The following is a 27998-nucleotide window of genomic DNA, read 5'->3' as shown; positions in this document are numbered from 1 at the left end:
TATTTCCAATAAATCACATCAGAAAAGTAGGGCAATTATATTGTCATGTTTTCTGTAAATTTGAATAGCAGCTGGATTAAGTAAAACATTTGTACAGAGAAATGTTCACATTTTATTTCTCTAAGAAATGGGAGCAGAAACTCTAAACTTTGGGCAAAATTTTCTGAAAATTTCTTGAGTCCCCAATTATAGATACTGTATTACATATTGGTTGTATGATTATTCTACAACATTCAATGTTCCTAGCTTGACCATCAGACTTTCTTAAAGCTAAAGAGGTTTTCCACAAGTGTCACATTTATATATAAAATATCAGACAATATTACCGCACTCTGCCCTCCTTCCCCAGTACAGTATACACGTAAGCGATAAGAGCAGCCTGGATGTAGTCGATCACACAAATGTTCCCTAGCAGCTCCACTGTATATTACGTCCCAGTTGTTTCCTGAAAGGTTAAGAATTAGTGTGCAATGAACCAAGGTGCAATTTTCAGCATTTTGGTATCAGACATAGCACGTATCCTAATTTCACTAAGCAAACGTGTGTGCCATTTGTCTGACAAATTCAAAGCTTGCTTTGAATTTCCTGGAAATGATTTAATTATCTCATGACGATAGTTTCCTAGACAAATTTGTGTAGATTTGCTGAAGTGAAATATCTCCCTTATCTGGCATACCCATTAACTAAGATGTATAATTTGTATTTAATAAAGCAGTTTAAATGTGCTTACTGGTCTAGTAATAATGTTATAACTAAATAGATGGAAGAAAAATAATAGACGAGCCCATGGAAAAGATACTTTAATTAAATCATATATATTCATTTTACACAGCAAGTCTATACTTCCTAAAATTGAAGTCTGATAAAGCCAGCCTGATTCCTGAGCAGTAGGAAGGGGCTTGCAGCACCTGAGAGAAAAGGAAGTTACCTACCCTTTGTAACTGGAGTTCTTTGAGATTTTTTATGAATCTGTAAACTCAGGGGTTGTACTCTATGACTGGAGAATTGCTAACATAGTTCCTATTTTTAAGAAAGGGAAAAAAGACCATCTGGGAAACTACAGGCCTGTTAGTTTAACCTAATTGTATGCAAGGTCTTGGAACAAATTTTGAAAGAGAAAGTAGTTAAGGACATAGAGATAAACGGTAATTGCGATAAAATATAACATTGTTTTACAAAAATTAAATTGTGCCAGACCAACCTAATCTCCTTCTTTGAGAATATAACTGCTTTTTTAGACAAAGAAAATGCAGTAGGTCTAATCTACCTGGATTTCAGTAAGGCATTTGATACAGTTCCACATGGGAAATTATTAATTAAATTGGAGAAGATGGGGATTAATATGAGAATTAAAAGGTGGAGAAGGAACTGGTTAAAGGTGAGACTACAACAGGTCATATTGAAAGTTGAACTGTCAGGCTGGAGGGAGGTTATTAAGTGGAGTTCCTCAGGGATTGGTTTTGGGATCTATCTTATTTTTCTTATGGACCTTGGCACAAAAGGTGGAAGGGTGCTAATAAAATTTGCAGATGACACCAAAGTTGGGAGGTATTGCCAATATGGAAGAGGACCAGAATATCATACAAGAAGATCTGGACTACCTTGAAAACTGGAGTAATAGAAATGGGATGAAACTTAATATTGCAAAATGCAAGGTCACGCACTTAGGGACTAACAACAAGAATTTTTGCTATAAGCTAGGGATGTATCAGTTGGAAGTGACAGAGGAGGACATAGACCTGGGGTGTACTGGTGGATCACAGGATGACTATGAGCTGCTAATGTGATATAGCTGTAAAAAAAGGCTGATGTAGTCCTAGGATGATGCCTAAGGGTATGGTATTTCTACTAGGGTCAGGGGATTGTTTATACTATTATATGAGGCACTGGTGAGACTTTATCTGGAATACCGTGTGCAATTCTGGTCTCCCATGTTTAAGAAAGATGAATTCAAACTGGAACAGGTGTAGAGAAGGGCTACTAGGATGATCCAAGGAATGGAAAACCTATCTTATGAGAGGAAACTCAAAGAGCTTGGCTTGTTTAGCCTAACCAATAGAAGGCTGAAGAGAGATATGATTGCTCTCTATAAATACACCAGAGGGATAAATACCAGGGAGGGAGATCAAGAACAAATGGATATAAACTGCCATCAACAAGTTTAGGCTTGAAATTAGACGAAGGTTTCTAACCATCAGAGGAGTGAAGTTCTAGAACAGCCTTCAATGGGAAGCAGTGGGGGCAAAAAACCTAAGCTTGATACGTTTATGGAGGGGATGGTATGATGAGACTGCCTACAATGGCATGTGACTGATCTGCAACTGCTAGCAGCAAATACCTCCAGTGACAGGTGATGAGACACTAGATGAGGAGGGCTCTTAGTTACCAGAGAATTCTTTCCTAGGTGCCTGGCTGGTGTGTCTTGTTCACATGCTCAGGCTCTAACTGTTTGCCATATTTGGGGTCAGGAAGGAATTTTCCCACAGGGCAGATTGCCAGATTTCCCCCCTGGGTTTTTTTTGCCCTCCTCTGCAGCATGGTGCATGGGTCACTTGCAGGTTTAAACTAGTGTAAATGGTGGATTCTCTGTAACTTGAAGTCTTTAAATCATGATTTGAGTACTTCAGTAACTTACCCAGAGGTTATGAGTCTATTACAGGAGTGGGTGGGTGAGGTTCTGTGGCCTGCAATGCACAGGAGGTCAGACTAGATTATCATGATGCTCTTTTCTGGCCTTAAAGTCTATGAGATGTGTGGTCCCAATCTGTATTCCACTGTGGGTACGCATGTGCTCCATATACCTAGGACCAGGAATTCTAGCAAGTAGTGTCCGTTGGTCTGTGCCTGCAACCTCAGTCTCCTTGTGTCCTTGCTGATGGTATAAAGGGTGGTGCGGACAGATGCTTCTCCAGTTCCTCTTCTGACCGTGAATCAGAGATGATCCGAAGCAGAGGAGAAGGAGGGCAGGTAGTGGAATACAGACAGGGACCCCACATCTCAAAGAACTCTAGTTACAAAGGGTAAACAACTGCCCTTTCTTTTTGAGTGCTGGTCCCTATGTGTATTCCACTGTGGGTGACTGACAAGCAATACTCCTAGAGGAGGAGGAGGGTGCAAGAATGGAGGTAGTATGGCTGCTTGTAGAACCACTGTCGTGGAGGCTTGGCCCAAGGCATAATGTCTTGTGAATGTGTGGATGGACCTCCACATTGCTGTCTTACAAATATCAGGCAAAGGTACTTCTTATCTATTTGGCGTACAAAATCCAGTTGAGTCAAGCCACAATATTTTATAAATGATGTTCAAGGCACGAAGACCTCCAGAAAGTTGAGTAATTTTGGAGTCCTCAACAATGTGTTTCATGGGCTGTGGATGCCTGCATTGACACAGTGGGATGTCTCTTAAACACCACCGAAATTTCGCTGCAGCACAAGTTCCAAGTGTGACACTACACCCCCTATTCATCATAGTGATATTATTATGATATGATTATGGCATAATTGTGATGCATTTTGTACAAGGTGGGTCATGTAAGGTGTCATTGGAAAAGTTGATTTGCTAAATATGATTATCCTATGTGTGTACATATATAATTTTTGTATCTGAAGTTGTGAATATTGACTATGTATCTGTATTTCAAATGTGGTTACACCTGGGTGACACCCACTAGGCAAGTCCTTGCCCAGACCCTGTAGGGAACAGAAGCAATGACTTTTCCTGTTATTCTCGGGGCAAACAGGTCCACTTGGGGAGTTCCCCACCTCTGGAAGAGTGTCTGGGCTACCTCCGGATGGAGTGACCACTCGTGGTGAGAGAAAAAGGATCTGCTGAGGCGATCTGCCAGTGTGTTCCTGACACCAGGGAGACGACAGGCCTTCAAGTGGATCGTGTGCTTGATGCAGAAATCCCATAATCGGAGAGCCTCTTGACAGAGAGCCGATGAGCATGCTCTCCCTTGTCTGTTGATGTAGAACATCGAGGCTGTATTGTCTGTCAGCACTCTCACCACCTTGTCTGCCAGGTGCAGCAGAAAGACTCCGCAGGCCAAACGTACCACTCTGAGCTCTTTGACATTTATGTGCAACATCATCTCCTCCGGGGACCACATGTCCTGGGTCTGGAGTTTGCCGAGATGCGCTCCCCAGCCTAGGTATGAGGCATCCAATATCAACTCAATGGAGTGACAAGGGCTGTCGAATGGAACTCCTTCCAAGACCGCCCTGGGGTCAGTCCACCATTGCAGCGAGGTAAGTATCGTTGGTGGGATGGTAATGACTTTTTCCAGGTGATCTCTGGACTGGAAATAGACGGTCGCCAGCCAGGCTGTAAGGGCTGCATCCGGAGCCTGGCATGGCAGACGACATATGTACGTACTGCCATGTGTCCCAGCAAGCACAAACAAACCCTGGCCATGGTCAGGGGGAATGCGGAGATGTCTGCAATGAGGTCCACCAACACTCGGAACCTTTCCTGTGGTAGAAACACTCTGGTGCAGGTGGAGTTGAGAACCGCTCCAATGAACTCTATCCTCTATACTGGAACTAACATTGACTTTTTGTTGTTTACCAGCAGGTCCAGGAATCAGCACGTGGCCTGCAACACCATGACATCTCTTTGGACTTGGGACCTGGATCGACCTTTGACCAGCTAGTCGTTGAGGTACAGGTAGATCTGGATACCCTGACATCTGAGGTAAGCTGCTACTACCGACATGCACTTGGTAAACTCCCTCCGTGCTGTCGCTAGGCCGAAAGGGAGTACCGCAAACTGGTAGTGGTCCAATCCCACCCTGAAGCGTAGGAAATGCCTGTGTCCTTAGAATCGTAGAATATCAGGGTTGGAAGGGACCTAAGGAGGTGATCTAGTCCAACCCCCTGCTCAAAGTAGGACCAATCCCCAACTAAATCATCCCAGCTAGGGCTTTGTCAAGCCTGACCTGAAAACCTCTAAGGAAGGAGATTCCTCCACCTCCCTAGCTAACCCATTTGAGTGCTTCACCACTTTCCTAATGAAAAAGTTTTTCCTAATATCCAACCTAAACCTCCCCCACTGCAACTTGAGACCATTACTCTTTGTTCTGTCATCTGGTACCACTGAGAACAGTCTAGATCCATCCTCTTTGGAACCCCCTTTCAGGCTTGAAAGCAGCTATCAAATCCCCCCTCATTTTCTCTTCTAGACTAAATAATCCCAGTTCCCTCAGCCTCTCCTCGTAAGTCATGTGCTCCAGCCCCCTAATCATTTTTGTTGCCCTCCGCTGGACTCTTTCCAATTTTTCCACATCCTTCTTGTTGTGTGGGGCCCAAAACTGGACACAGTACTCCAGATGAGGCCTCACCAATGTCAAATAGAGGGGAATGATCACGTCCCTCGATCTGCTGGCCACGCCCCTACTTATACAGCTCAAAATGCCATTAGCCTTCTTGGCAACAAGGGCACACTGTCGACTCATATCCAGCTTCTCGTCCATTGTAACCCTTAGGTCCTTTTCTGCAGAACTGCTGCCTAGCCATTCGGTCCCCAGTCTGTAGCAGTGCATGGGATTCTTCCGTCCTAAGTGCGGGACTCTGCACTTGTGCTTGTTGAACCTCATCAGATTTCTTTTGGCCCAATCCTCTAATTTGTCTAGGTGCCTTTGTATCCTATCCCTACCCTCCACTGTATCTACCACTCCTCCCAGTTTAGTGTCATCTGCAAACTTGCTGAGAGTGCAGTCCACGCCATCCTCCAGATCATTAATGAAGATATTGAACAAAATCGGCCCCAGGACCAACCCCTGGGGCACTCCACTTGAAACCGGCTGCCAATTAGACATGGAGCCGTTGATCACTATCTGTTGACCCTGACGATCTAGCCAGCTTTCTGTCCACCTTATAGTCCATTCATCCAGCCCATACTTCTTTAACTTGCCGGCAAGAATACTGTGGGAGACCGTATCAAAGCTTTGCTAAAGTCAAGGAATAACACGTTCACTGCTTTCCCCTCATCCGTAGAGCCAGTTATCTCATCACAGAAGGCAATTAGGTTAGTCAGGCATGACTTGCCCTTGGTGAATCCATGCTGAGTGTTCCTGATCACCTTCCTCTCCTCTAAGATCGCTATATGAAAGTATGCATCCTTCAAGTTGAGGAGGTCATACCAGTCTCTTGGATCCAGAGAGGGGATGGTGGAGGCCAGGGAGACCATGCAGAACTTCAATTTCTTTAGGTATTTGTTGAGGTCTCACAGGATGGCCCGTAGATCACCCTTGGCCTTTGGGATTAAGAAATACCGGGAATAGAACCCCTTGTTCCTGTACGTGTGAGGAACCTCTTCCACCGTACCCAGCTGCAGCAACCCTTCTACCTCTTGCACGAGAAGACTCTTGTGAATGGCATCCCTGAAGAGGGATGGGGAAGGAGGGTGGGAGAGGGGGGTAGAAAGAAACTGGAGGGTATAATCCTGCGCCACTGTATTGAGGACCCAGTGGTCCAACGTTATGGTGGTCCATGCCGGGAGGAAAAAAGAAAGGTGATTGGAGAAAGGCGGGAAAGATAGATCCACGGTATAGTCTGGTAGGTAGCCCTTGGGTGCACCCTCAAAATACCCGCTTGCTCCCATGCTTAGTACGTGTCGAGCCCACTTGGGTGGAGGGGTGGAGGCGGGTGGCTTGGGTGGCATTTGTAGCCGCTGCTCTTTTTGTGGGATGGCTCCCGCCGGGGTTGGCTCCCTTGGCCCTGAGATGGCTGCGGTTTGAACTGCTTACGGACTGGACCAGGGACGTACAGTCCTAGAATTTTCAAGGTAGTGTGGGAGTCTTTTAACCCTGGTAGCTTGCTGTCCATCTGCTCCGCAAACAGGGCCTGGCCATCGAAGGGGAGGTCCCGCATAGACTGCTGAGCCTCAGTCAACAGGCCAGAGAGGAGTAGCCAGGATGCTGGCCACATGGAGATGGCCGAGGCCATGGTGTGAGCCGCGGAGTCTGCCGCATCTGAAGCTGCTCGGAGGGCCGCTCTGGATGCAGCCGTGCCCTCCTCGAGGATTGCCCAGAATTCCTTTCTGGACTCTTCAGGAAGCGAAACCTCAAACTTGGCCATGGCCTGTCACATGTTGTAATCGTCATGGCCGAGGAGGGCTTGGTGGTTGGTCACTCTCAATTGAAGGCTGGAAGACGAATACATTTTTCGCCCAAACAGATCCAATCTCTTTGCGTCTTTATTTTTGGGCTTGGGCCCGGGTTGCCCCTGCCTCTCCCTTTGATTAACAGCCTCAACTAAGAGAGAGTTTGGGGCCAGATGGGTGTAGAGATACTTGTGGCCTTTAGCTGGCACAAAGTATTTACGTTCAGCCCTTTTTGAAATGGGGGGGCAGGGAGGAGGGGGTTAGCCACAGGGCATTAATAATTTTTGATACCCGTTCATGTAGGGGCAAAGCCACCCCAGCAGGTGTGGTGGAGCAGAGGATGTCAAATAGGGAGTCCGATGGCTCTTCCGTCTGAAGCCCCAGGTTGGAGGCAACTCTCTTCAATAGTTCCTGATGAGCCTTAGCATCATCTTGTGGAACTGGGTGAGGGGGACCCGTGATGGCTTTGTCCAGCGGCGATTAGGACAAAGCTGGTGCTGTGGGAGCCACATGTCCCCCCACCACGTCGCCTGGTGGTCCAGCAGGCTGTTCCCCTGTCTCTTCATGGGCCTGGGGGGTCCTGTCTGGTGGAGGGAGGGATGCTGAGGCTGATGGCCTATCTGAGGCCCCCCGTCACCGTCCTGACTGTCTGCGAGGGCTGGGGAAACCCCCAACAGTTCCAGGGGTACCAGGCTGCTGCCTGCCACTGGCCTTGGGGCCATAGGGTCGGTTGCGGTGCTGACGCTGTAGACAGTACTGCTGGTGCTGGGGCTTGTCCCACTGTCAAGGACTCCTGCTCAGTTCCAGAGTCGGAGGTGGAGTGGTCACTGCCAGGCGACCATGATCCAACGCACCAACGTTCCTTCGCCGTGCACTGCCGGCCGCTATGCCTTGACATAGACCTGACCAACCGAGATGAGTCCCTTGCGCGGGAACTTCGGGACCATCGGTGTTTGGCGGATAGGCATCAGTAATCTGTCCATCTACACCTCACGCTGCTCGACTGGTGCTGGGACATGGAACGGGATTGGGTGCTGGAGCGGGCCAGACGTCAGGAGGATCTCCCTCATTGCAGGGATCTGAGTCTTGGCAACAGGTATCAGTGACCATGTTCAAAGGATGGTTCGCGTGACCAGTGCCGCAGCCTTGGAGACACAAAAGGCCGGTCTCGCCGCTCTTGCCTGGGGGCATGAGCCTCAGTAGATCTGCGCCAGGTTACTGGCAAGCCACGCCTCGAATCCCGCTGTTCGTGCCCAGGGTCCGGAGACCAAAGAGGGCTTTGTTGAGCCTTCCTCCCTGCTTTCGAGGTGTGACGGCTCTGAGCGGGCGAGCACTGGCAGAACGTTCCTCTCAGTGGGGAACAGTCCTGCTGAGTGGGGACACATGGTAAGGTCCCAGAGTGGGTTTACCCTTAGACTGGGGTACCGCTGGAGCCAGTGTGGGCCTCAGGATCTCCTTTGTTGCCTGCAGGGCCTCGGGTGTCAACAGGACATCTAGATAACGGAGGCCCTTGTCACTGTCTGGGGTGACAGGCATGGTACGGGATGAGATGAACTGCTCAACCTGAGCTGGGGCCCGACTCCCTGATGGAGGTGTTGAGCCACCCAGCAAGGGTCTTGGCTCTCCTCCGGCCCTGTCCTTTCCCTTACGGGAAATGGGAAATCCTTCCCTTGTGGTTCTCTTCGGCTTCTTGGCCAGAGCTGGGGAGGGGGATCGGTACTGGCTCGAAGACGGCGCCGTGGGGCGCTCCACACTGACGCTGTGGTGCTCGGGGCCGAGTCGGACCTCTGCTCCAGTGCCGGGGTCAGCACTGACTCCATCAGGAGCGCCCTGAGATAGATGTCTCTCCCACTTTTTGTTCAGGGTTTGAAGGATTTATAGATGTGACACTTGTCGCGTACGTGTCCTTCGCCTAGACACCTCAAACAACTAGCATGTGGGTTGCTGATGGGCATAGGCATAGGCCACTTACAACGATCGCAGGGCTTAAAGCCTAGGGACTGGGGCATGCCCCGTCCCTAGGCTGAGTCCCATCTGCGACTGACTAAACTAGAACTAATACTAAGGGAACTACTAACTATTATACAACTATTTTATAGGAAATGTTCAGAAGAAACACTGAAAGAAATGGTGTCAAGTATCAGAGGGGTAGCCGTGTTAGTCTGGATCTGTAAAAAGCAACGAAGAGTCCTGTGGCACCTTATAGAGCAACAAAGAGTCCTGTGGCACCTTAACAGACGTATTGGAGCATAAGCTTTCATGGGTGAATACCCACTTCATCACGTCTGACGCATGTGGTGGAAATTTCCAGGGGCAGGTATAAATATGAAGGCAAGAATCAGTCTAGAGATAATGAGGTTAGTTCAATCAGGGAGGATGAGGCCCTCTTCTAGCAGTTGAGGTGTGAACACCAAGGGAGGAGAAATTGTTTTTGTAGTTGGCTAGCCATTCACAGTCTTTGTTTAATCCTGAGTTGATGGTGTCAAATTTGCAAATGAACTTTTAAAGGTGGCCATCCTGCAGCAAAAAAACTTCAGGACCAGACTCCAAAGAGAAACTGCTGAACTTTAGTTCATTTGCAATTGACTACAATGGAACTTAAAAGCCACGCTTCAGCACCCTTCCATAATAGGGATGCTTTTCTGAACTGGGACCATAGCGCTGTCTTAGCCTGAACCAAACTACACACAACTAGCTATAAACTAAGGGCAAAAACAGTTGTTATTCCAAAAGTGCTCTGCATCATTTTCCCCATTTAATGATGGTAAACGCAACAGTAATGTTATTAACTAAAAGCTCAGTCACAAGAAAAGTGTCAACTCTGGTTGATCTCTGCCATGAACCAAGGGTACTATGTGGTCTAATCTGTAATTTGGCCACCCACACAGAATGCCTGTAATACGAGGATTAAATTTGGGCCATCTCTTTAGACAGAATAGGATACAACATACAGCCTAGTAATTACAACTTGCAAGAGTATTCTTTATACATACATTCAGAAAAACAGAGTGCCTTTTAGTGCCTTTCATTTTTCTATTATAGTAGTTCCCAGAGGTGCCAATCATCTAAGCATTCAAAAACAGTTCCTGCCCCACAGAATTTAAAAGGAATATCAGAGATATAACAAAATGCCAAAATCAGGGAACACCATGCTGCCTTTGAAAAGTTCCTACATTAATTCTTACCATTTGAGCCTTCAGAAATCTCCACGACATATTTAGTTATTGCTGCCCCTCCATTATCTTTTGGTGGATCTACCAAATATGAACAAAAAGTCAGGCAAAACACACTGTTCTGGACACTATTGTATTTACATGACATAGATAAAAAACCTTCTGTGGAATATTTAAGGAAGTTAAGCTAGTGCCTAAGACCCAGATTTTTAAAGATATTTAGGCATTGCTCTGGTCAGCATTGCAAGGCCTAAATGACTTAGAAGCAGGACATAGGCTCTTAAGAACCTATGTCACTTTTAAAAATGAGAGTTGGGCTCCTAAATCACTTGGTTTTACAATGCTGAGAGAAACAATACTTTTAAAAGTCTGTGCCTAAGTGCTTTTCTAATTAGGGAGGGACTTAAGCACATATTTAAGTACTCCGCTGAGTTGGGGCCTTGTCGGGTTCCAGAAGAAGTTGCTTTTTTTTAAATGGAAAAATCAGATGTTAAGCAGATTTATTTTAATGACTAGGTCAGAGATTTAATTACTTAAATGTAAGGCTGTCAATTAATCGCAATTAACTCACGTGATTAACTCAAAAAAATTAATAGTGATTTAAAAAATTAATCGTAATTTTAATTGCACTGTTAAATAGTAGAATACCAATTGAAATTTATTAAATATTTTAGTTGTTTTTCTACATTTTTAAATATATTGATTTCAATTACAACACCGAATACAAAGTGTACAGTGCTCGCTTTATATTATATTTTATTACAAATATTTGCACTGTAAAAATGATAAAAGAAATAGTATTTTTCAATTCACCTCATACAAGTACTGTAGTATGATCTCTTTATCGTGAAAATACAACTTACAAATGTTAATTTTTTTTGTTACATAACTGCACTCAAAAACAAAATAATGTAAAACTTTAGAGCCTACAAATCCACTCAGTCCTACTTCTTGTTCAACCATGCTAAGAGAAACAAGTTTGTTTACATTTATAGGAGATAATGCTGCCCGCTTCTTATTTACAATGTCACCTGAAAATGAGAACCGGCATTTACATGGCACTGTTGTAGCTGGCACTGCAAGGTATTTACATGCCAGATATGCTAAACATTCATATGCCCCTTCATGCTTTGGCCACCATTCCAGAGGACATGCTTCCATGCTGATGATGCTTGTTAAAAAAATAATGCATTAAACAAACTAGTGACTGAACTCCTTGGGGGAGAATTGTATGTCTCCTGTTCTGTTTTACCTGCATTCTGCCATATATTTCATGTTATAGCAGTATTGGATGATGAGCCAGCACATGTTATTCGTTTTAAGAACACTTTCACTGCAGATTTGACAAAACGCAAAGAAGGTACCAATGTGAGATTTCTAAAGATAGCTACAGAACTCGACTCAAGGTTTAAGAATCTTAAGTACCTTCCAAAATCTGAGAGGGTCGAGGAGAGATGCATGCTTTCAAAAATCTTAAAAGAGCAACACTCTGATGCAGAAACTACAGAACCTGAACCACCAAAAAAGAAAATCAACCTTCTGCTGATGGCATCTGACTCAGATAATGAAAATGAACATGCGGCAGTCCGCACGGATTTGGATCGTTATCAAGTAGAACCCGTCATGCATGCATGATGTCTTCTGGAATGGTAGTTGAAGCATAAGGGGACATATGAATCTTTAGCACATCTGGCACATAACTATCCTGCGACGCCGGCTACACCAGTGCCATGCGAACGCCTGTTCTCACTTTCAGGTGACATTGTACACAAGAAGAGGGCAGTATTATCTTCTGCAAATGTAAACAAAATTGTCTGAGCGATTGGCTGAACAAGAAGTAGGACCAAGTGGACTTGTAGGCTCTAAAGTTTTACATTGTTTTGTTTTTGAATGCAGTTTTTTTTTGTACATAATTCTACGTTTGTAAGTTCCACTTCCCTGACAAAGAGAGATTGCACTACAGTACTTGTATTAGGTGAAAAGAAAAATACTATTTCTTTTGTTGTTATTATTCGCGATTAATCACCTGATTAATCACGCTGTTAAACAATAATAGAATACCCATTTATTTAAATATTTTGGATGTTTTCTACATTTTCAAATATACTGATTTCAATTACAACACAGAATACAAAGTGTACAGTGCTCACTTTATATTTATTTTTATTACAAATATTTGCAATGTAAAAAACAAAAGAAATAGTATTTTTCTATTCATCTAATACTCATAGGTTGACAGATTGTGTGGGAATTTGTACCTGGACTTCAGGAAGCATATATATTTCAAACTAGAGCTGTGTGAAGCTCCCATTAGAAAAACCTGAAAGTTTTCTTCACTCTGCTGGTTTCATTATAAACCCAAAGCTCAGACCTGGTTCATCCAAAGGTTTGTGAACCTAGGTCCAGTTTTAAGCGAATCTAGGCCAATTTATAGTTCTGCAATGAAACACACTCACTCATACATTTTCAACAGAAACCAGGTAAAATTGTAGTTTTGGAAAAGTTTCCCTTTAAGTTAACTCAAATATAGAACTCCAAGTTAAACTCAGGGACAGTAGTAGAGTGAGCCCAGGCAAACTGAAACCAAAAAAAAGTTTCCCATGAACCCCTGTGAACCAAAAAGGCTAAATTTCCTATAGCTCTGTTTCACACCTGATAGGGTAGTTAGGAGGATGTCACAATAGTCTAACTGACGTCACTGGGTCAATATTCTGCTCTTGGTTACACTAGTGTTAATCCAGAAAAATTGCTGACTGCAGTAGTACTGAGAGCAGAATTCTTCACATACAAATGTACATAAATACAGAAGAAAGTATCAAAATAGAACTGAACAAAAACTTTACCCCAAATTATTTTAAAACTCTGTGCATGAATTTTTCCTTTAACTGATGGTTTTGAAGGTACTCCAGGCTTGTCTGGGCAAGTAGTAAAGTCGACTACCTCACTTGGACTGCTTTTGCCTTCCAAGTTATAGGCAATGACCTGTAAAAATAAATAAATAAATATATATATAAAAGTATGCTATAAACAGCATATGTACATTTTTGGTACTCTACCAGCTGCTAATGCTAAGTGTGTCCAAATCATTTATATATATGCTTCATTCATAGGTTATAAATCAGCAAAGTAAAGAAAACTATCACACATTTTTGTATATTATATCATTTTAGTAGTCAACCACTTTACTGAAATGAAAAAAGGCAGAGAATTGCCAGCAGGGAAATTTTAATATTTAAAAAAATGAAAATTTAAAAATTAGCATTTTATAACAGTTGTAAAGAAAACAAAAAACAAATGAACAAAAACCCAACATTTACATATCCACCTGACTAAAGTTAGGCTCCTAAATCTATATTCAAGGCATGTAAAAGTAGCCTGATGATAAGACACACTCAGGAAGCTGCAGCTCCCAATGACTTTAATGGAATTTGTGGGCACTTAGTATTTTTGAAAGTCATGCTACTTTTATTTATGTGCCCAAGTATGAATTTAGGAATCTAATTATAGGTACAAGGGTTTGAAAATTTGGCCATAGTATTTTCGGTAGTCTTAGATACTTAGGGGTATTTTTTAAATAAATGATCCTTAAATACAAATATAAACTGCATATGCACAGAGGCAAATTTTTTAACTGCAGATACATCAGTCAGTTAGTATTCAACTACATTAAACGTAAAAAGCAGATCAAATCCCCACAGATCTATCTCCAAGAAGTATTTTAAGTGTTGCCAGCTTAAATACATATGCAACCGCTGGGGCCCCAATTTTATACTATATTGGGGATATCCTGCTCAAAACAATGCACAACTAATGCATTCCCACACCTGGTCCTTCATAATTTTTTTTTAACCGTTGTAGCATCACTAGTTAAAATGATTAGGCCAACATATTCTACAGTGAGTACCCTGAAGTTTGCGTCCAAAAATCTTTTCAGGTTCCTAAATAAGGGGCCTAATTTTCAGCAATCTCAAGCAACAAGTAGTTGTTACTGTAATCAAGGGAATGCCCTATGTAAATTATAAAATGGAGATTTCAAAATGTATTGAAAAAGTATTACTTCTGCTAAAAGATCAAATAGCTTTCCCTCTCATATTACAGAGAAGGTATGCTCTCCTTGGGCAGCACTCATTTCTTACCAATAAATGTATGAAGTGATATTTTAAGTTTATCCAAACAGTACTTTAGAAAAGTATTGGTAACATCACATTGTTTCATCACAGAAACCAACTGTAAAAAACAACTGCTAACACTGAGCAACTTTGCAATGAATAAAACCAAAATAATCTGAAGAATATTACCCTAAATTTATACTTTGTACTACGTCTAAGATTCTTCACTGTGCAGGTGAGATCATCTCCATCGTATTTTGGTTTGAAACCATATCCCTATAGAAGGAATAAAATATTAATACTTGAAATATATTTATAAACCAGACTATATATAGCAGAACTCGTAAAATCTGAAACATAGTAACTTGTTAGGCTGCTTTGAGTGAAGTTTTTATTCTGTAAACAAATATTTTTGAGTCACCCATCATCATTTGGGATGGTGTACAATGGAAATAAGAGAACTATGATCAAAACAATATAATAAAATCAAAATAAACCCATCATCTTCTGACTATAAAACAGAAGTTCTAATGTAACAAAAGGGAAAAGGAGAAAATAATATGTAGCCGATATTGCTCATACTAACATATCTTTTGAGAGGAGGGGGGAAATCAAAGCAGGATTCATTGAAAAATGAAGGCAGATAAGCTGAAATAATTGTCAAGGGGAGCAAGTTCCAAACCACAGGGACTTTTGTCAAGATCTTTCAAGGATTTACACATGTACTTGACTCTCTATTCAAGAATACTACTTGTGTGTAAAAAGCTAAACAATGTGTGCGTCTTTGCAGGATCAGGGCTTAACAGCAAAAGCATAACTGACGAGGATGATTGTTTGACATAACAAAAGAAAAGAAAACAATATGGTTTTGTCACAGTAAAAGCAAGTCATAATTTTCATTTAAGAGGAGGAAAAAGTCATGACAAATGATGTTTCAATATTAACAGTTTTTCCTTGGAAATTATGGGAAATCAAGTAATTAACCTTAATTTACAATAAAATTTGTTTAATTTTAAAATGATTGTTGAAAATTATTTAAAAGCCCGTACTCTACTACATAGAGCCAAATTTGTAAAAATTAATGAAGGTGGCTTATTCAGAAGGGGACTGATGGGAGTGGCAAATGCTATAACTTCTTTATTTAACAGTCCTTTGAAAGACCGTAAGCCCAAGATTCTTTTATGTAAGGTTCCTTACTGCTCTGGCTGTGTAAAGGGGCCTTGAAGTGGGCATAAATGCAATTTCCTTTATGGCCATCTTACACTGCCAGAATGGCATAAAGGGAGCCTTACTGTAAATGAAAATCAGGTTCATGATTTGTATAAAAATAATCACAGAACTCATATAGATGAGGCTAAAACTGAAGACTGCAAACATAGACAAAGAGAACTGTATGGGCAGATCTCTATGCCTGTATGGTTCTCTTTCCAGGGCTTGGGCCTTAGTCAGGAGCTACAACCATTAAGGGACTTAAAACCAGAAGGGTCAACTTAATCTGCTAATTTATCTATAGTCAATGCAAGGGATGCTGAAGTGTAAGACAGTGATCAAATGTGCTGAATTTGTTCATGAAAAGCACTGCTGGGAGGCATGCAAAAAGAAAATAACCAATTGCCTCATGGTCAAAACCGTATGATTAGCTGTTGCGGTCGTCATGGTATAAGTAGGATACAGCCTGTATAAATTGCACAAACTCAGACACTTTCATACCATCTCTGACATGGTTTTCTACAGAAAGGATGTGCTCAAAATTGACACCAATTACTTGCTCATTGTTTACAAATACATCCCTTTAACAAACAGGGACACAAAGAAAATGAGAACATCCTTCCAACAATGCCTTCTTACTTCTAGCAACACTTATCCCTTTGCAGGATTGAGGAGGAGGTATATTCTTGCCAAGGCCAAAGCCTAATTTGCAGTGTCCGTAAGGCAAGAGATACATGAACGTTTAATATTAGAATATAATTTCATTAAAATGGAAGGACATTATTAAACATTTCAATTTTATTTACTGATATCACCTAACCATTACTAAAAAACCTTGCTGATTACAAAAATCACAACTGCACACTAATTTCTGTAGTGAATGTTTTTTTGCAGATATTTCCCCAATTTTGATTTTACAATATGAAATTTACCTTCTCCCTCTACATGTAATGTATATGTAATAAAAGCACCCATAAGTCTCATTAGAACAACATCACATCCCCAACAGAAGATACTGTCAATGGCAAGTGTTGTTATTACACTGAGATACTATTAAGTGTGCTAAAACATTCATTTATGGTCTCTTCTCTTATTTAGAATATTTATTTCACACTTACTGAGGTCTCATCCTCCATCTCTAAAATATAAGAGATTCCTTCATCTGTTGGTGTTCCTGAGGGTTTAGTCCACTGTAAGGATAACCAGGTAACTCCAGCTTTAATCAGCATAGGACTGGCTGGCATTGATGGGGCAGTGCCTGAGGTATGATACAGGACTTCTTCACTAAAACCACTGTTTTGAAACAAACAGTATATAAACTAAATAGGATGAAGTAGGAACAAGAATAATACTGAATTGCTATACAACAGTTTCACGCCAATTTGTCAGATATGCACATCACTGGTAATTGCATGTTGGTACATGCAGTTGACCATCCTATACAAACAAATTGTGCCTGTGTGTGTAACTCATGCTAATACAGGTTATACATGCCCATATTTGAAAGTTTGGCCTGGAATTAATATACATATTTGTTAACAAAATAGACCAAGAACACAATTTGTTTTTTAAAATCCACTTTGAACAGTCATTATTTGCACAGCAGTAAGTCTCTAAAACGCTTGTACGTTTATGTACTTTATCCAACTAATGCCAAAGCTTATTCTTTCCATCTCTGCCTGCACTGTTTTCCTTTGTCCAAGATTTAATAAAAAAAATAACCAAATTCATTTTGCTCCCTAACCAGCTACCTGTGCAAACACTTGTACACTTCTAAGTGAGCCTATTACTTATCAAGTGTTAATTTTCCAGGGGTCCAAAAAATGGGACCAGTAAAGCCTCTCTGAAAGCTAAGTTTCCTGTGGAATTGCCAATATAAAATTTGTATTTTGTAGTAAATGAAAATACAGTGTAGACCACCGACTAATCTGGCAAAGTCTGATTTGTCAGCCTTACCTGATATATCTTTGGGTAGCCTTGTTTGGAGACAAAAGGCAAGTAAAGGGTACAGGAAAGAACGAAAGACATTAGGAAATAGAATCATTAGGGAAGGATGCAAGAGTGAATGAGGGACTATTAGGGAGCCTGTAAAATATAGTTCTCTGTATGGCTAATGCAACAAAGGTAGCAACCTAACAACTTTGATTTCAAAACTTGGATTTCTTCTACATTGCCTGGACTATCTGGGTCTTTTTAAAGTGGAATCCATCATGATACCATTTAATTTCCCTGCACATGTCTATTTACTTTTGTTTTTTATGTTCTCAAACACATTATAATGATGTGACTACTATAAAACAAAAGTTGTGATCTTTTGGTATAACAGATGAGCCATAATTTCACTAAGTTTTTTTTAAACAATTAAAAACTAAAAGACAACATGTCATAAAAGCTTCCACAAAGGCAGCATGCAAATCAGACCTTGACAATTACTATATAATGAGCACAAAACAAGATGGAACTTTCCTAATTTTGGGGACGGTATTAATTTTTGTACTTGCACTAAATCACTAGTAAGAAAGTCCCAAGAACAGAGATGCAGAGATGTGTATATCATGATGTTAGTTACTTAAAACAAACGAACAAACAAACCCAAATCTACAGCTAGGTATGCTAAATGCATGGAGTGAACGGAAAGGCGTCATAACCCCGCAGGCCTGGAGGCTGGGTTCACAGGATTGCCAGTTGACAGTCATCTCCCTGCTCCCACCCAGCATATTGCTACTAACCAACCAAGCAGAGAAACCATGAAAACAAAAGCTACATCAGGGAGGCCTCCCAGGCCCTGATTGGAGGAACACCAGGATCTCTGATTGGTCAGGGCTTCCTATTTAAACCCAAAGAGAGGCACAGGAAGTTGTCCATACAACTGGGCTCTACCTGGCTGTTACATCAGACCCTGCTTCCTGCCTCTCTGCCTGGACTCCAGGTTCCTGCCTTGTTACTGATTCTTGCCTCTTGTCTCCAACTCTGGCTCTGACCCTGGGCTTGACTCTCTCTGACTCTGGCTCTGACCCTGACCCTTTGCTTGACCCCAACCCCAACTCCTGCTCCAACCAGATTACCCAGCCACCTACATCCTGGCCCCAACAAAAGGGCAGACCCGTCTACCCCCCATTAATGCCTAAGCATTCACCCAGTGAGTAGATCTAACTAATGGGTACCTTAAAACAAAATAAAGTGTCAATTTAAATAAAAAGTTCTTAATTTCTTATTTTTACTCTCTGTGGGCCCAATCCAAAGCGCACTAAAATCAATGGAAAGAGTCCCACTGACTCCAGTGGGCAATGGATCAGGCCCCAGACAATTCACTCAGAAACTTTCTTTTAGCTATTTCTCTCTGCTTCATTTTTGTACTTTTCCTATTTAGCAAATGTTTTTGTGCTGTATTTCATATGTGGCTGAAATTAAGAATGGTTAATAACTTAAACACATATAGAACTTATAAAAACAAAACATTTATCTTTGGTCAGTAACATCATCTAGATGAAATTCTGCTCTCAGATGCATAACGTTCCCAACAATGTTAATAAAAGACATCCTCAATCATACCTAGGGCAAAATTTGGCCCCTCCTCTTGTAAGAGCTCTCCTTAAACACTGTTTATTACTTAAACAGAACTATAAAGCCAGTAGTGTATTTTTATGTCTATAAAATATGTGATTTAAAAAATGTTTAGAGACTGATTAGTTTTAAAAGGATTTTCAACCATACAGGGTAATGCCATCCACTAGCTTATAATACAGGAAATGTGAGCTATATGTCCAGATATTCACAGATGGACTAGGAGGTGTTTTGTCTGTTTTTATTTTAATCTTCAAGATTTTATCATAACTGTTTATGTGTAATGTTACCTATTAAAATTACTTCAAAATAAAGATTTCTGTTTTAAATCTTTTAAAATCAAAATGGTTTAATAACAGGAGCAATATATCATATGTAGTGATACGAAGCTCTAAGAGGTTTAAGAGCATTCAATTATATGTCTTGTGTCTTATTGTGTATATCAGGTGGGCATATAATGTTATTTAATTACAGCAGCATTCTGTTATATGTTGTTCCTATATACACATGCACGTGGATGTAGACACATTGCATTGTTTATGTATATAACATGGTAATACTCACCTCATGCCCATGTCATTTTTGGCTGCCAGTCTAAAGGTGTACCCCATTGCTGGTGATAGTTTAGTAATTCTATACTGCTTCTGTTGGCCATAGTAACACTGACAAAACTCTCCATTTCCTTTTCCCTAAAAGGAATAATTAAAACTCATATTATTTACACTGTTCATTAAATAAGTACATCTACTGATTAAAACAGTTTGCTAAATCTTGTGGAATGTTCATCCAGTTAAAATCAAAACAAGCCAAAGAAGCCAAAAGAAGGTAAGTGTTATATCACACTGTTATGAATATTGAACTCAAAATGCTGTTCTTTCAGTCCTTAGCTCCACAGGGCTGATGAAGGAGGCTGTGCATGTTCCACCCCACAGCCCACTTAACTCCTTTCCTGATAACCTCTTAGGTGTCTAGGGGATGGGTTGGGAGACAGCTGAGCCATCCTTACACAAGGAAGGAGATCTTCACACAGAAATGACTCTCAGCTCGCAGATCCTGGGAGGAAGAATTGGGCCACCAGAAAGGAAAAAGCCACCCTAAACAGTGACCCAATAACATAAGTTTTAAGAGCCACCTGATAATACTGCCATTTTCTATTCAGCAAGCAAAATTTGAGGAAATATAGCTGTATTTTTGATATCTTCTTAGGAATGAATTGTATATTACCAACACTTGCCTCAAAGATATAGGTCACAATTAAGGATACAATTTGGTCACGGATTCTGTGACTTTAACAAACCTCCGTCCGTGACTTCTGCTTCCACCCCGTAGTGGCCAGCGGGGCTCCAGCTGTCAGCCCTCACTGCAGCTGGCAGGGCTCCCTACCCTGTCAGTGCCTCCCTACCCCCTGTGCGGGGCTTCAGGTTCAGCCCCGTGGTACTGGGCTCTAGATTCTATGATTTATGGTTTATTGCCTGCATCCTGCCCGTGAATTTTAATAAAAATCCCCTTGCCAAAATCTTAACCTTAGTCATAATTTTCCTCTGAAAATATGTTCACATTCACACAAAGCTATTTTTAAAAAAATACAAAGAGAAAAATAGTATAAATACAGCAAACCTGCGCTTACCTCGTCCCATTCTAAAAGATAATTGTGGATTTTACAGCCATTGTCACAAGATGTCTGCATCAAGAAAAGAATAAAATTAGGACACAATAGCAGGAGGACAAGATCATTTTAGAAAAATGGCAATGGGCTAGAGACATTCATTTATAGGTCACCTGTTCCAATCAAGTCAAGATCAGAGGTGACCAACTGCTCCCTGATGTTGGCTGTTTGAGGTTTCCCTCAACTCTCCTTTTATTGGCAACACACACCTCTGAAAAATATTCTGGCAACCGTGTCAAATATCATCCTATAGCAATTTTCTGAGGAGCTGTAGTGTTAGATAGGTATATAAAGGGTTACGTTAGCTTATCTTAATGAAGGAAAAGATATGTGTTTTGTAGTTGAAGCCATGGGTTTTTAGCAGCTATGGGAAGGTCTTGAGGAAAAAAATGTAACTGGCAAGTTACAAGGTAAGTTGTAAAAATGCTGAGCTCAAAATGTGGCTAATAAGAGAAGAGAAGCATCTAATTATCAGAATTGGTTCTAACAGACAAAGAAAAGTTGTTTTGTGATATGATTAACTTATAATGATGCCTAATACAGCAATGTTATCTTGAAGAAAGAGGTCCACTCATAAACTCTTGTCTACAAGCTTAAGAAAAGGGTCAATCCCAAACTAGCCAAAAACTGTTTTTTAAGATAAGATAACAGTCAACATGACATCACTTGTTTCTTAACTGTATAAAAGAATCAGGCTTCCTAGGGGTATTTAGCAGATCCTATCTAATGATGCTGAAGTAAATCAGGATGAGAGGGTTATCCCTGGGACTGATCCTTTTGTGAATATTCTCATCAAATGCTTATGAATGTTTGTTACTGTGTGGATGTGGTAACTGCTTATTATGTAGGCATTTTAGACATGTTTAGAGCAGCTGTACAAATACCATTTGGCCTTTAGATTTAATAAAGGAATTTATGGTTGAATTGTTGATGTGGCAATACTATGTATTAATAATAATAATTCCAACAAGAGCCAAATTACAGCCACAGAGATTTTTTTAGTGTGATGGCTGATGATCTTGCCTATTACATTTTCTTTACTACATTAAAAAAAAAAAACTATAGATTATGACAGCCTTAACTTGTTCTTTTTCTGATTTTTGTGCATTTATCTTTGAATCCTGAAAAATGGCCAAAATATTCCTCCAGGCCTACGAAAGTCCACAGGACAGGAACTCTTTTCCATAAGTGACTTACTCCTACAAAAATAGGTTGTACACCCCATTTTCTGCTGAAAACAGAGAATCAACATAAATTCAGTTAAATGCACAATAGTATTTGTAAAATACATTTTGTAACAAATTAATTTGACAAAAATATACTATACAGACACTGAAGTGCAAACAGAAATGGTTTTGACTAAGTTTTAATAAACAAAAATACTGCACATCAATAAGTCATTTTAAAAATAGTCCACGTTTTAGATTTTGAAATAATCTGCCAATGACGAGACAAGTTCTTATTTAAATTTTAAAAGCTGAAACTTTAAGTGACGTATCTATTTGTCCTCAACTCCACTTTTTACTTTAGCTGGATGTTACTGCTAAAATGATCAGTGGCGATTTAGTTAGCTATGTTGACACTTAAGTTGGCCATCTTTAAGTTTCAGAGTATGAACAATTCAACTGAGATGAACAGAGCAATTTATGTTTCTTTAGGTTATTGGTTCGGAATGTCTGCAGTCTCACAAAGATAACACTTAGTTTATACTTGGGTTCATGTTTTTAGGAGTCTCAACACTAAAATGTATAAATTTCTTTTTCAAATGCAAAAGCTTAGATACTGAAACATTCATTTGATAAATATTTTACAATATAAATAGTTGCTGATGGTCACTGAAAAAAATAACACATAAAAAATGAATGCAATAATAAACTTTGAAAACATCCTTTGGGGTTGATTCAATACTGCATTACTCCCAACTACTGTAATTCCACACTTAAGGTTATACTGAGATTTGCACTTAAAGCAGGTATTAAATCTCATTCTGGGGTCATTTAAAACAAGTCTTACCTTCCATTGCAGAGTGAGAGAATTTTTGGTCCGGTTAGTTATCCTTGGAGGATTTGGAGTATCAGGTTCACAGCTCATTGTTGTAAAACTCTCAGCTTCTGAAGGGCTTCCCTTTATGCAGTTGCATTCTGCTTGGACTCTAGAATAGTAAAAGAGGTCAATAACATTTTGTTTCAGAATGTAAAGAAACAATTTCCATAGAACCTGAACAATATTTTGAGTTTACAACGTTCAAAAAACAGCATATTCCCATCCCCTCCAAATGTTATAGTTAAAAGTAAATAATAAAAAAAGGTGGAAAACTTCTGCTCAATACAATTTATGAAAAGGGGAAATGCAATACACTGCTTTGGATATACATACATAGTGGCTCCCATCAGTCAACAATTACCCTCCCTATAGTTATATATGAGAAACCACAGTTATCCTCTTGCAGTATACCGGATACCACTATGTGATAACCGCAGGTAAAGGTAATGGTGTTATTTTGGACTAATGGTGGACTTTTAATGGTGACCAATGTATTAAAAAAAAAAATTATCCAAAGGTGAAAGTGTACAAAAACACTGAAATTTATCGGTCAACCTCCAAATTTTGTTTTCAGATATTAGCAGATTAATATTGTACACATTCCGTAAATATGCAGTAAACTACAAGAACACTAAAAGCCAATTATTTAAAAAAGAGACATTATGAGATGTATTGATATTCAGAATATCAGATACATGAAAGAATTTAAGCAACTTCCACCAATTTTCACAATTTGTGCAACACCAGAAAGAAAAACATAACATATCATAACTTCAAGTTTGGTCTTTATTATTGACCACCTACCTGCATTAATTAGAGAAAAACCTAAAAACCATTGTGGTTTAAGGACTTCATGTTTCATACTTAGGCCAAAATGTTCATGCCTGGATACCTAATGTTAGGCACTTAAATACATATTTATCCAGTTAAATGTGTATTCTCCACCTCCTTTTGTTAGTCTGAAGTCTCATTAACTAGCATCTAAATTAGAAACAAGAGAGAGAGATAGAGAGAGAGGAAAAGGAACCAAGCATGGCATCTTCTCCCCACCCTCTGCCATTGCTTCCACGGGCCATGAATTGTGCAGCAGTTCTTGCTGGAGCTGCAGAATTATAGTGAACTAGGGACCCTTGTAACAGTGCATAATCGGTCAGATTCTGTTGCCCGCTACCATACTGTGTAAATTGTACAAAGTGGCCTTAAAATGTTCAGAAATAGCCAGTGGAGAATTCCCCTTGTGTAGGTGAGCTCTCCATTGGTGGAAACCTGGCAGAAATGGCTCCTTCACCTCCTGTGCCAACCCTGCCATAAGAGGAAGGAAGGGAGAGTGTCAGGGGCGTTCTGGCAGCATGAAGTGAGGAGGGAGCATGGTGTAGTGGGCGCCACAACTGGCTTCCAGAGTCTGCCAGTCTTGGACCTCAGGGAGAAAGAGTTAATTACTCTTCATTTGAGAGTATCAACATTTCAATTGTGGCTAGTTCATAAATTACAGTGATCATCAGGGGAAGAGCAGCATGTCTGGTGGTAAAGACTGAAGATATCAAAGTCAGTTACTGTGTTCATACTGTTATACATACTAATTACAAATTTGGAAAGTTACTTTAAAAATTTCCATTGCATTTAATAGATAAAAAGAAGGGTACTTACCTTGCATGGTAATCAGTTGCTGGCCTGAGATCATTTATGGTAACGCTAGTTTTTTCTCCACTGGAAAGAAGTACAATTTTGTTTAAAATATTGTCTCAGAATAATAGAAATTAAAGATGGAAATAATCTAATCAATCCACCTTGCAGTGCAGGATTGTTTCCCGCTATTTCCTAGTGCTTTGTTGTTCTAGTATATTTAGTGGTGCTTTATTAAAGATGTATCTATCTTTTGGTTTCCAGTTCTTTTATATAAAAAAGATTGTCCTCCACTTTACTAGGTCACCTAATGTGTGAGATATCATTTGAGTCCCATCCTTAGGTGGACACTATATGACAATAATATCTTAAAATACTAAACATGTACATAAACGCTTTATCAACACTGATTTTCACACCTCCCTGAGGTAAATAAAATCATTACTTAAAATAGTAACTGATTCTTCAAGAGAGCTGCCACAGTATATTCACATTTGTGGGAACACCAGCACACCTGGAATAGTTCTTACTGGGGCTGAATGAGCCCCAGTTACTTCAATTTATATAACTAGTTCTCACACCATTGTACATTCAGAATGAGGCTTTAAAAGGGCGGTGTAGCCACATTCCTTCCATTAAACCCAAAAGTCCCATTTGAGGAAGAGGGGATGGTGGCAGGTAGTGTGCACACATAGAGACAACACACTTGAATAACCACAATTACTATGGTAAATACTTTTTTTATTCTTTGAGGTGGCCTCTGCATATTCCTACTTGCGAGAGGCAAGCAAGAAGTGCAGCCCCCAGGAAGGTGTCCATTAGCCTGGTTTGGGTAGCTTTTAGATTATGTTGTGAAGGCTCATCTCTTCTCCCTTTGTTTTAGGGAAAGAGTTGCAAGGGTCTAGGATTCTGTTGGTGAGGCTTAAGTTTTGCTTACATTTCGCTGTTGTCAGGGTACTGTGTTCTGGAAGTAATAAAAAGTTAAAAAAGACTGTCACGGGGTCCCAGAACCTTGGAAAGGTACCTGTGTTTTGGTGATAGTAGTAGTAGTACAAATTGAAGTAAGTAAATAAAAAAGATTTTGCTCTGATACTGTATCATTTCAGAAACCTTAACTTCCATTGTAGTCAACAGAAGCACAGTCAGTAGAAGATGAAGGCATTCTGTTCCTTAAAGGGTCAAGCCTTTACATAGTAAATTATTGGTAAAGATTTGGGAAATAAAGCAGTTTCATCTTACTGATTAAAACAATTTGCCTCAAAAGTGAAGTTGTGTGAGACGTCTCATTATCTCACTCTGTAGATAAAAGGCAGTTTTTAAAACAGGCTTTTATGTACAAAGTTCAGGGCATCAGTAATCTAATAAAGATAACAAATACCTACGTATATACAGTTTTGTATTTTCCATCTTTTCCGGTGTTTGAAATCAGAACTTCATAAACATACACCTCCGGCACATTATTCTTGTCAGCATCCCCATTGATGGCACTGGATGGAGGGGACCACGCAAGTACTACTGTCCGTGCCTGAATGTCTGATATCTACAGAAACATAACATTTAAGAACTCTGTCATATAACTTCAATTGTGTGCAAATACTGATAACTAAACAGTACGACTAAAACAGAACAGAAAATGTAATTGAACAAATATTCTGAAAAAGTCACAATAACTCACTGGTTAGGCTACAAGTGGGACCAAACTATGTATTTGGAAATACAGGAAATGTCATGATCACTTCCATCCTAGGACACAAAGCTGTTTGCAACCAAAGAACATAGATAAGTAACCAGAGCCATCTAGTGGCAAAATACAAGTGAACAGTCTGGTTACATTTGTTTGTCATTCTTGTGTATAATAAATTCTGGGAATAATTTTTTTTTATTTAACAAGGCTCTAAAGTTTTTTTATTAAACTTGTTAAGACATGAAGTTAAAGGGACACCATCAACAACAACAAAATCACGCCTCTGTCTGAACATTTATTATCTATTGTTATATGTAACATTTAATATTACTAAAACTGAAAAAGCTTCTTTTATATTCAAGATTATGTATTGTGCCCATCACCATAGTATCTGAGTGCCTTCCAGAAGCACATTAAGTGACATGACTAACATTTATTGAGTGTGATGCCCTTTCTTCCTTCCTCTCCCCAAGGGGAAATTTGTGCATGGATTTCTTTTCATTTAATTTTTTTAAGCATATGTATGCAGTGTTATTATTAATGAAGGTAAGTTTAAAGTGCATTTGAACTTTGAATGGAAAGTGGTGAGGTTTGCAGTGGTTCTTTGATCCTGCAGGAATTTCTTCTGCAATCTTGAATCAGTCCTCTGAGAAAGCTCTGTCTTCTGCATAAACAAGTCTCACCCTTGCAGTATACAGCTATGTTGTACCACAGGAGCAGAGTTGTTGACTGAAGTCCAGTTCTTGTCGCAGAGCTCTAGGTGGTCTTTTAGGTATCCCGAGCCCAGACCATTAAAAGCATCCCAAATAGAGACAAAGAGTTTGAATTTGATGTGACATTCTAGGGGGCAACCAAAGTAGAAAGTAAAAGACATCTCTGATGAGCTCATGGTAATCCTTGTTGTGCAAGAGGCATGCTACTGTATTTTGTTCTATGTACTCCTGGGGGAATTCTGCACCACTGCGCAACGCAAAATTTGTGCAGAACGTTCCCCGCAGAAAAGACAGTTACTTACCTCCCGTAACTGTTGTTCTTCGAGATGTGTTGTTCAGGTCCATGACAATTAGGTGTGTGCGTGCCGCGTGCATGGACATCGGAAACTTTTCCCCTTAGCAGCTCCCGTCGGGATGGCAGGGGAGCCCCCTAGAGTGGCACCCTTATGGCGGTGTATATATTACCCTGCTGGCCCGACCCCCCTTTAGTTCCTTCTTGCTGTTGACTCTGACAGAGGGGAAGGGGGGTGGGTATTGTAATGGATGTGAACAACACATCTTGAAGAACAACAGTTATGAGAGGTAAGTAACCGTCTTTTCTTCTTTGAGTGATTGTTCATATCCATTCCAATTAGGTGACTTCCAAGCTTACCATTGGAGGAGGGTAGGAGTCATGGAACGATTGATTGAAGAACACCTCTGCCGACTACTGCATCATCTCTGACCTGTTGGTTGACAGCATAGTGGGCTGTAAATGTGTGCACTGAAGATCAGGTAGCTGCTTTACAGATCTTTTGGACAGGGACCTGAGCCAGAAAGGCTGTCGAAGATGGCTGCACTCTGGTTGAATGTGCCGTAATCGCTGGGGCTGGGACCTTGGCCAGCTCATAGCATGTGTGAATGCAGTCTGTGATCCAGGAGGATATGCGTTGCGCAGACACAGGAAGGCCCTTCGTTCTGTCGGCTATGGCGACAAACCATTGGGTCGACTTGCGGAAAGGTTTGTGCGCTCTGTGTAGAACTCCAAGGCTCTCCGGACATCTAGCGTGTGTAGGCTGTGGTGTCTTGGGCTCGTGTGAGGTTTTGGAAAGAACACCAGTATGCAAATGTTCT

At 40.7% G+C, this 27998-nt stretch overlaps 1 protein-coding gene across 9 annotated transcripts in view; it reads right to left on the bottom strand.

Annotated features, from left to right (window-relative positions):
- The window catches only part of FNDC3A (fibronectin type III domain containing 3A), a 185962-nt gene that overhangs the window by 29208 nt on the left and 128756 nt on the right, over positions 1-27998 (bottom strand). For all 9 annotated transcript variants that reach the window (XM_054014852.1, XM_054014842.1, XM_054014869.1 and 6 more), the window contains 10 exons: positions 25871-26028; positions 24513-24572; positions 22836-22974; positions 20784-20837; positions 19721-19845; positions 16711-16885; positions 14573-14659; positions 13118-13256; positions 10287-10355; positions 327-445 (listed from right to left, as the gene is read on the bottom strand). In XM_054014852.1, coding sequence (XP_053870827.1) covers positions 327-445; positions 10287-10355; positions 13118-13256; positions 14573-14659; positions 16711-16885; positions 19721-19845; positions 20784-20837; positions 22836-22974; positions 24513-24572; positions 25871-26028 — 1125 coding nt within the window. The remainder of the gene's footprint in view (positions 1-326; positions 446-10286; positions 10356-13117; positions 13257-14572; positions 14660-16710; positions 16886-19720; positions 19846-20783; positions 20838-22835; positions 22975-24512; positions 24573-25870; positions 26029-27998) is intronic.

Source organism: Malaclemys terrapin, chromosome 1 (assembly GCF_027887155.1).
Source record: "Malaclemys terrapin pileata isolate rMalTer1 chromosome 1, rMalTer1.hap1, whole genome shotgun sequence".
Lineage (NCBI taxonomy): Eukaryota > Metazoa > Chordata > Testudines > Emydidae > Malaclemys > Malaclemys terrapin.
The sequence above is the reverse complement of the archived record's forward strand: the minus strand, read 5'-3'. Positions and strand labels throughout refer to the sequence as shown.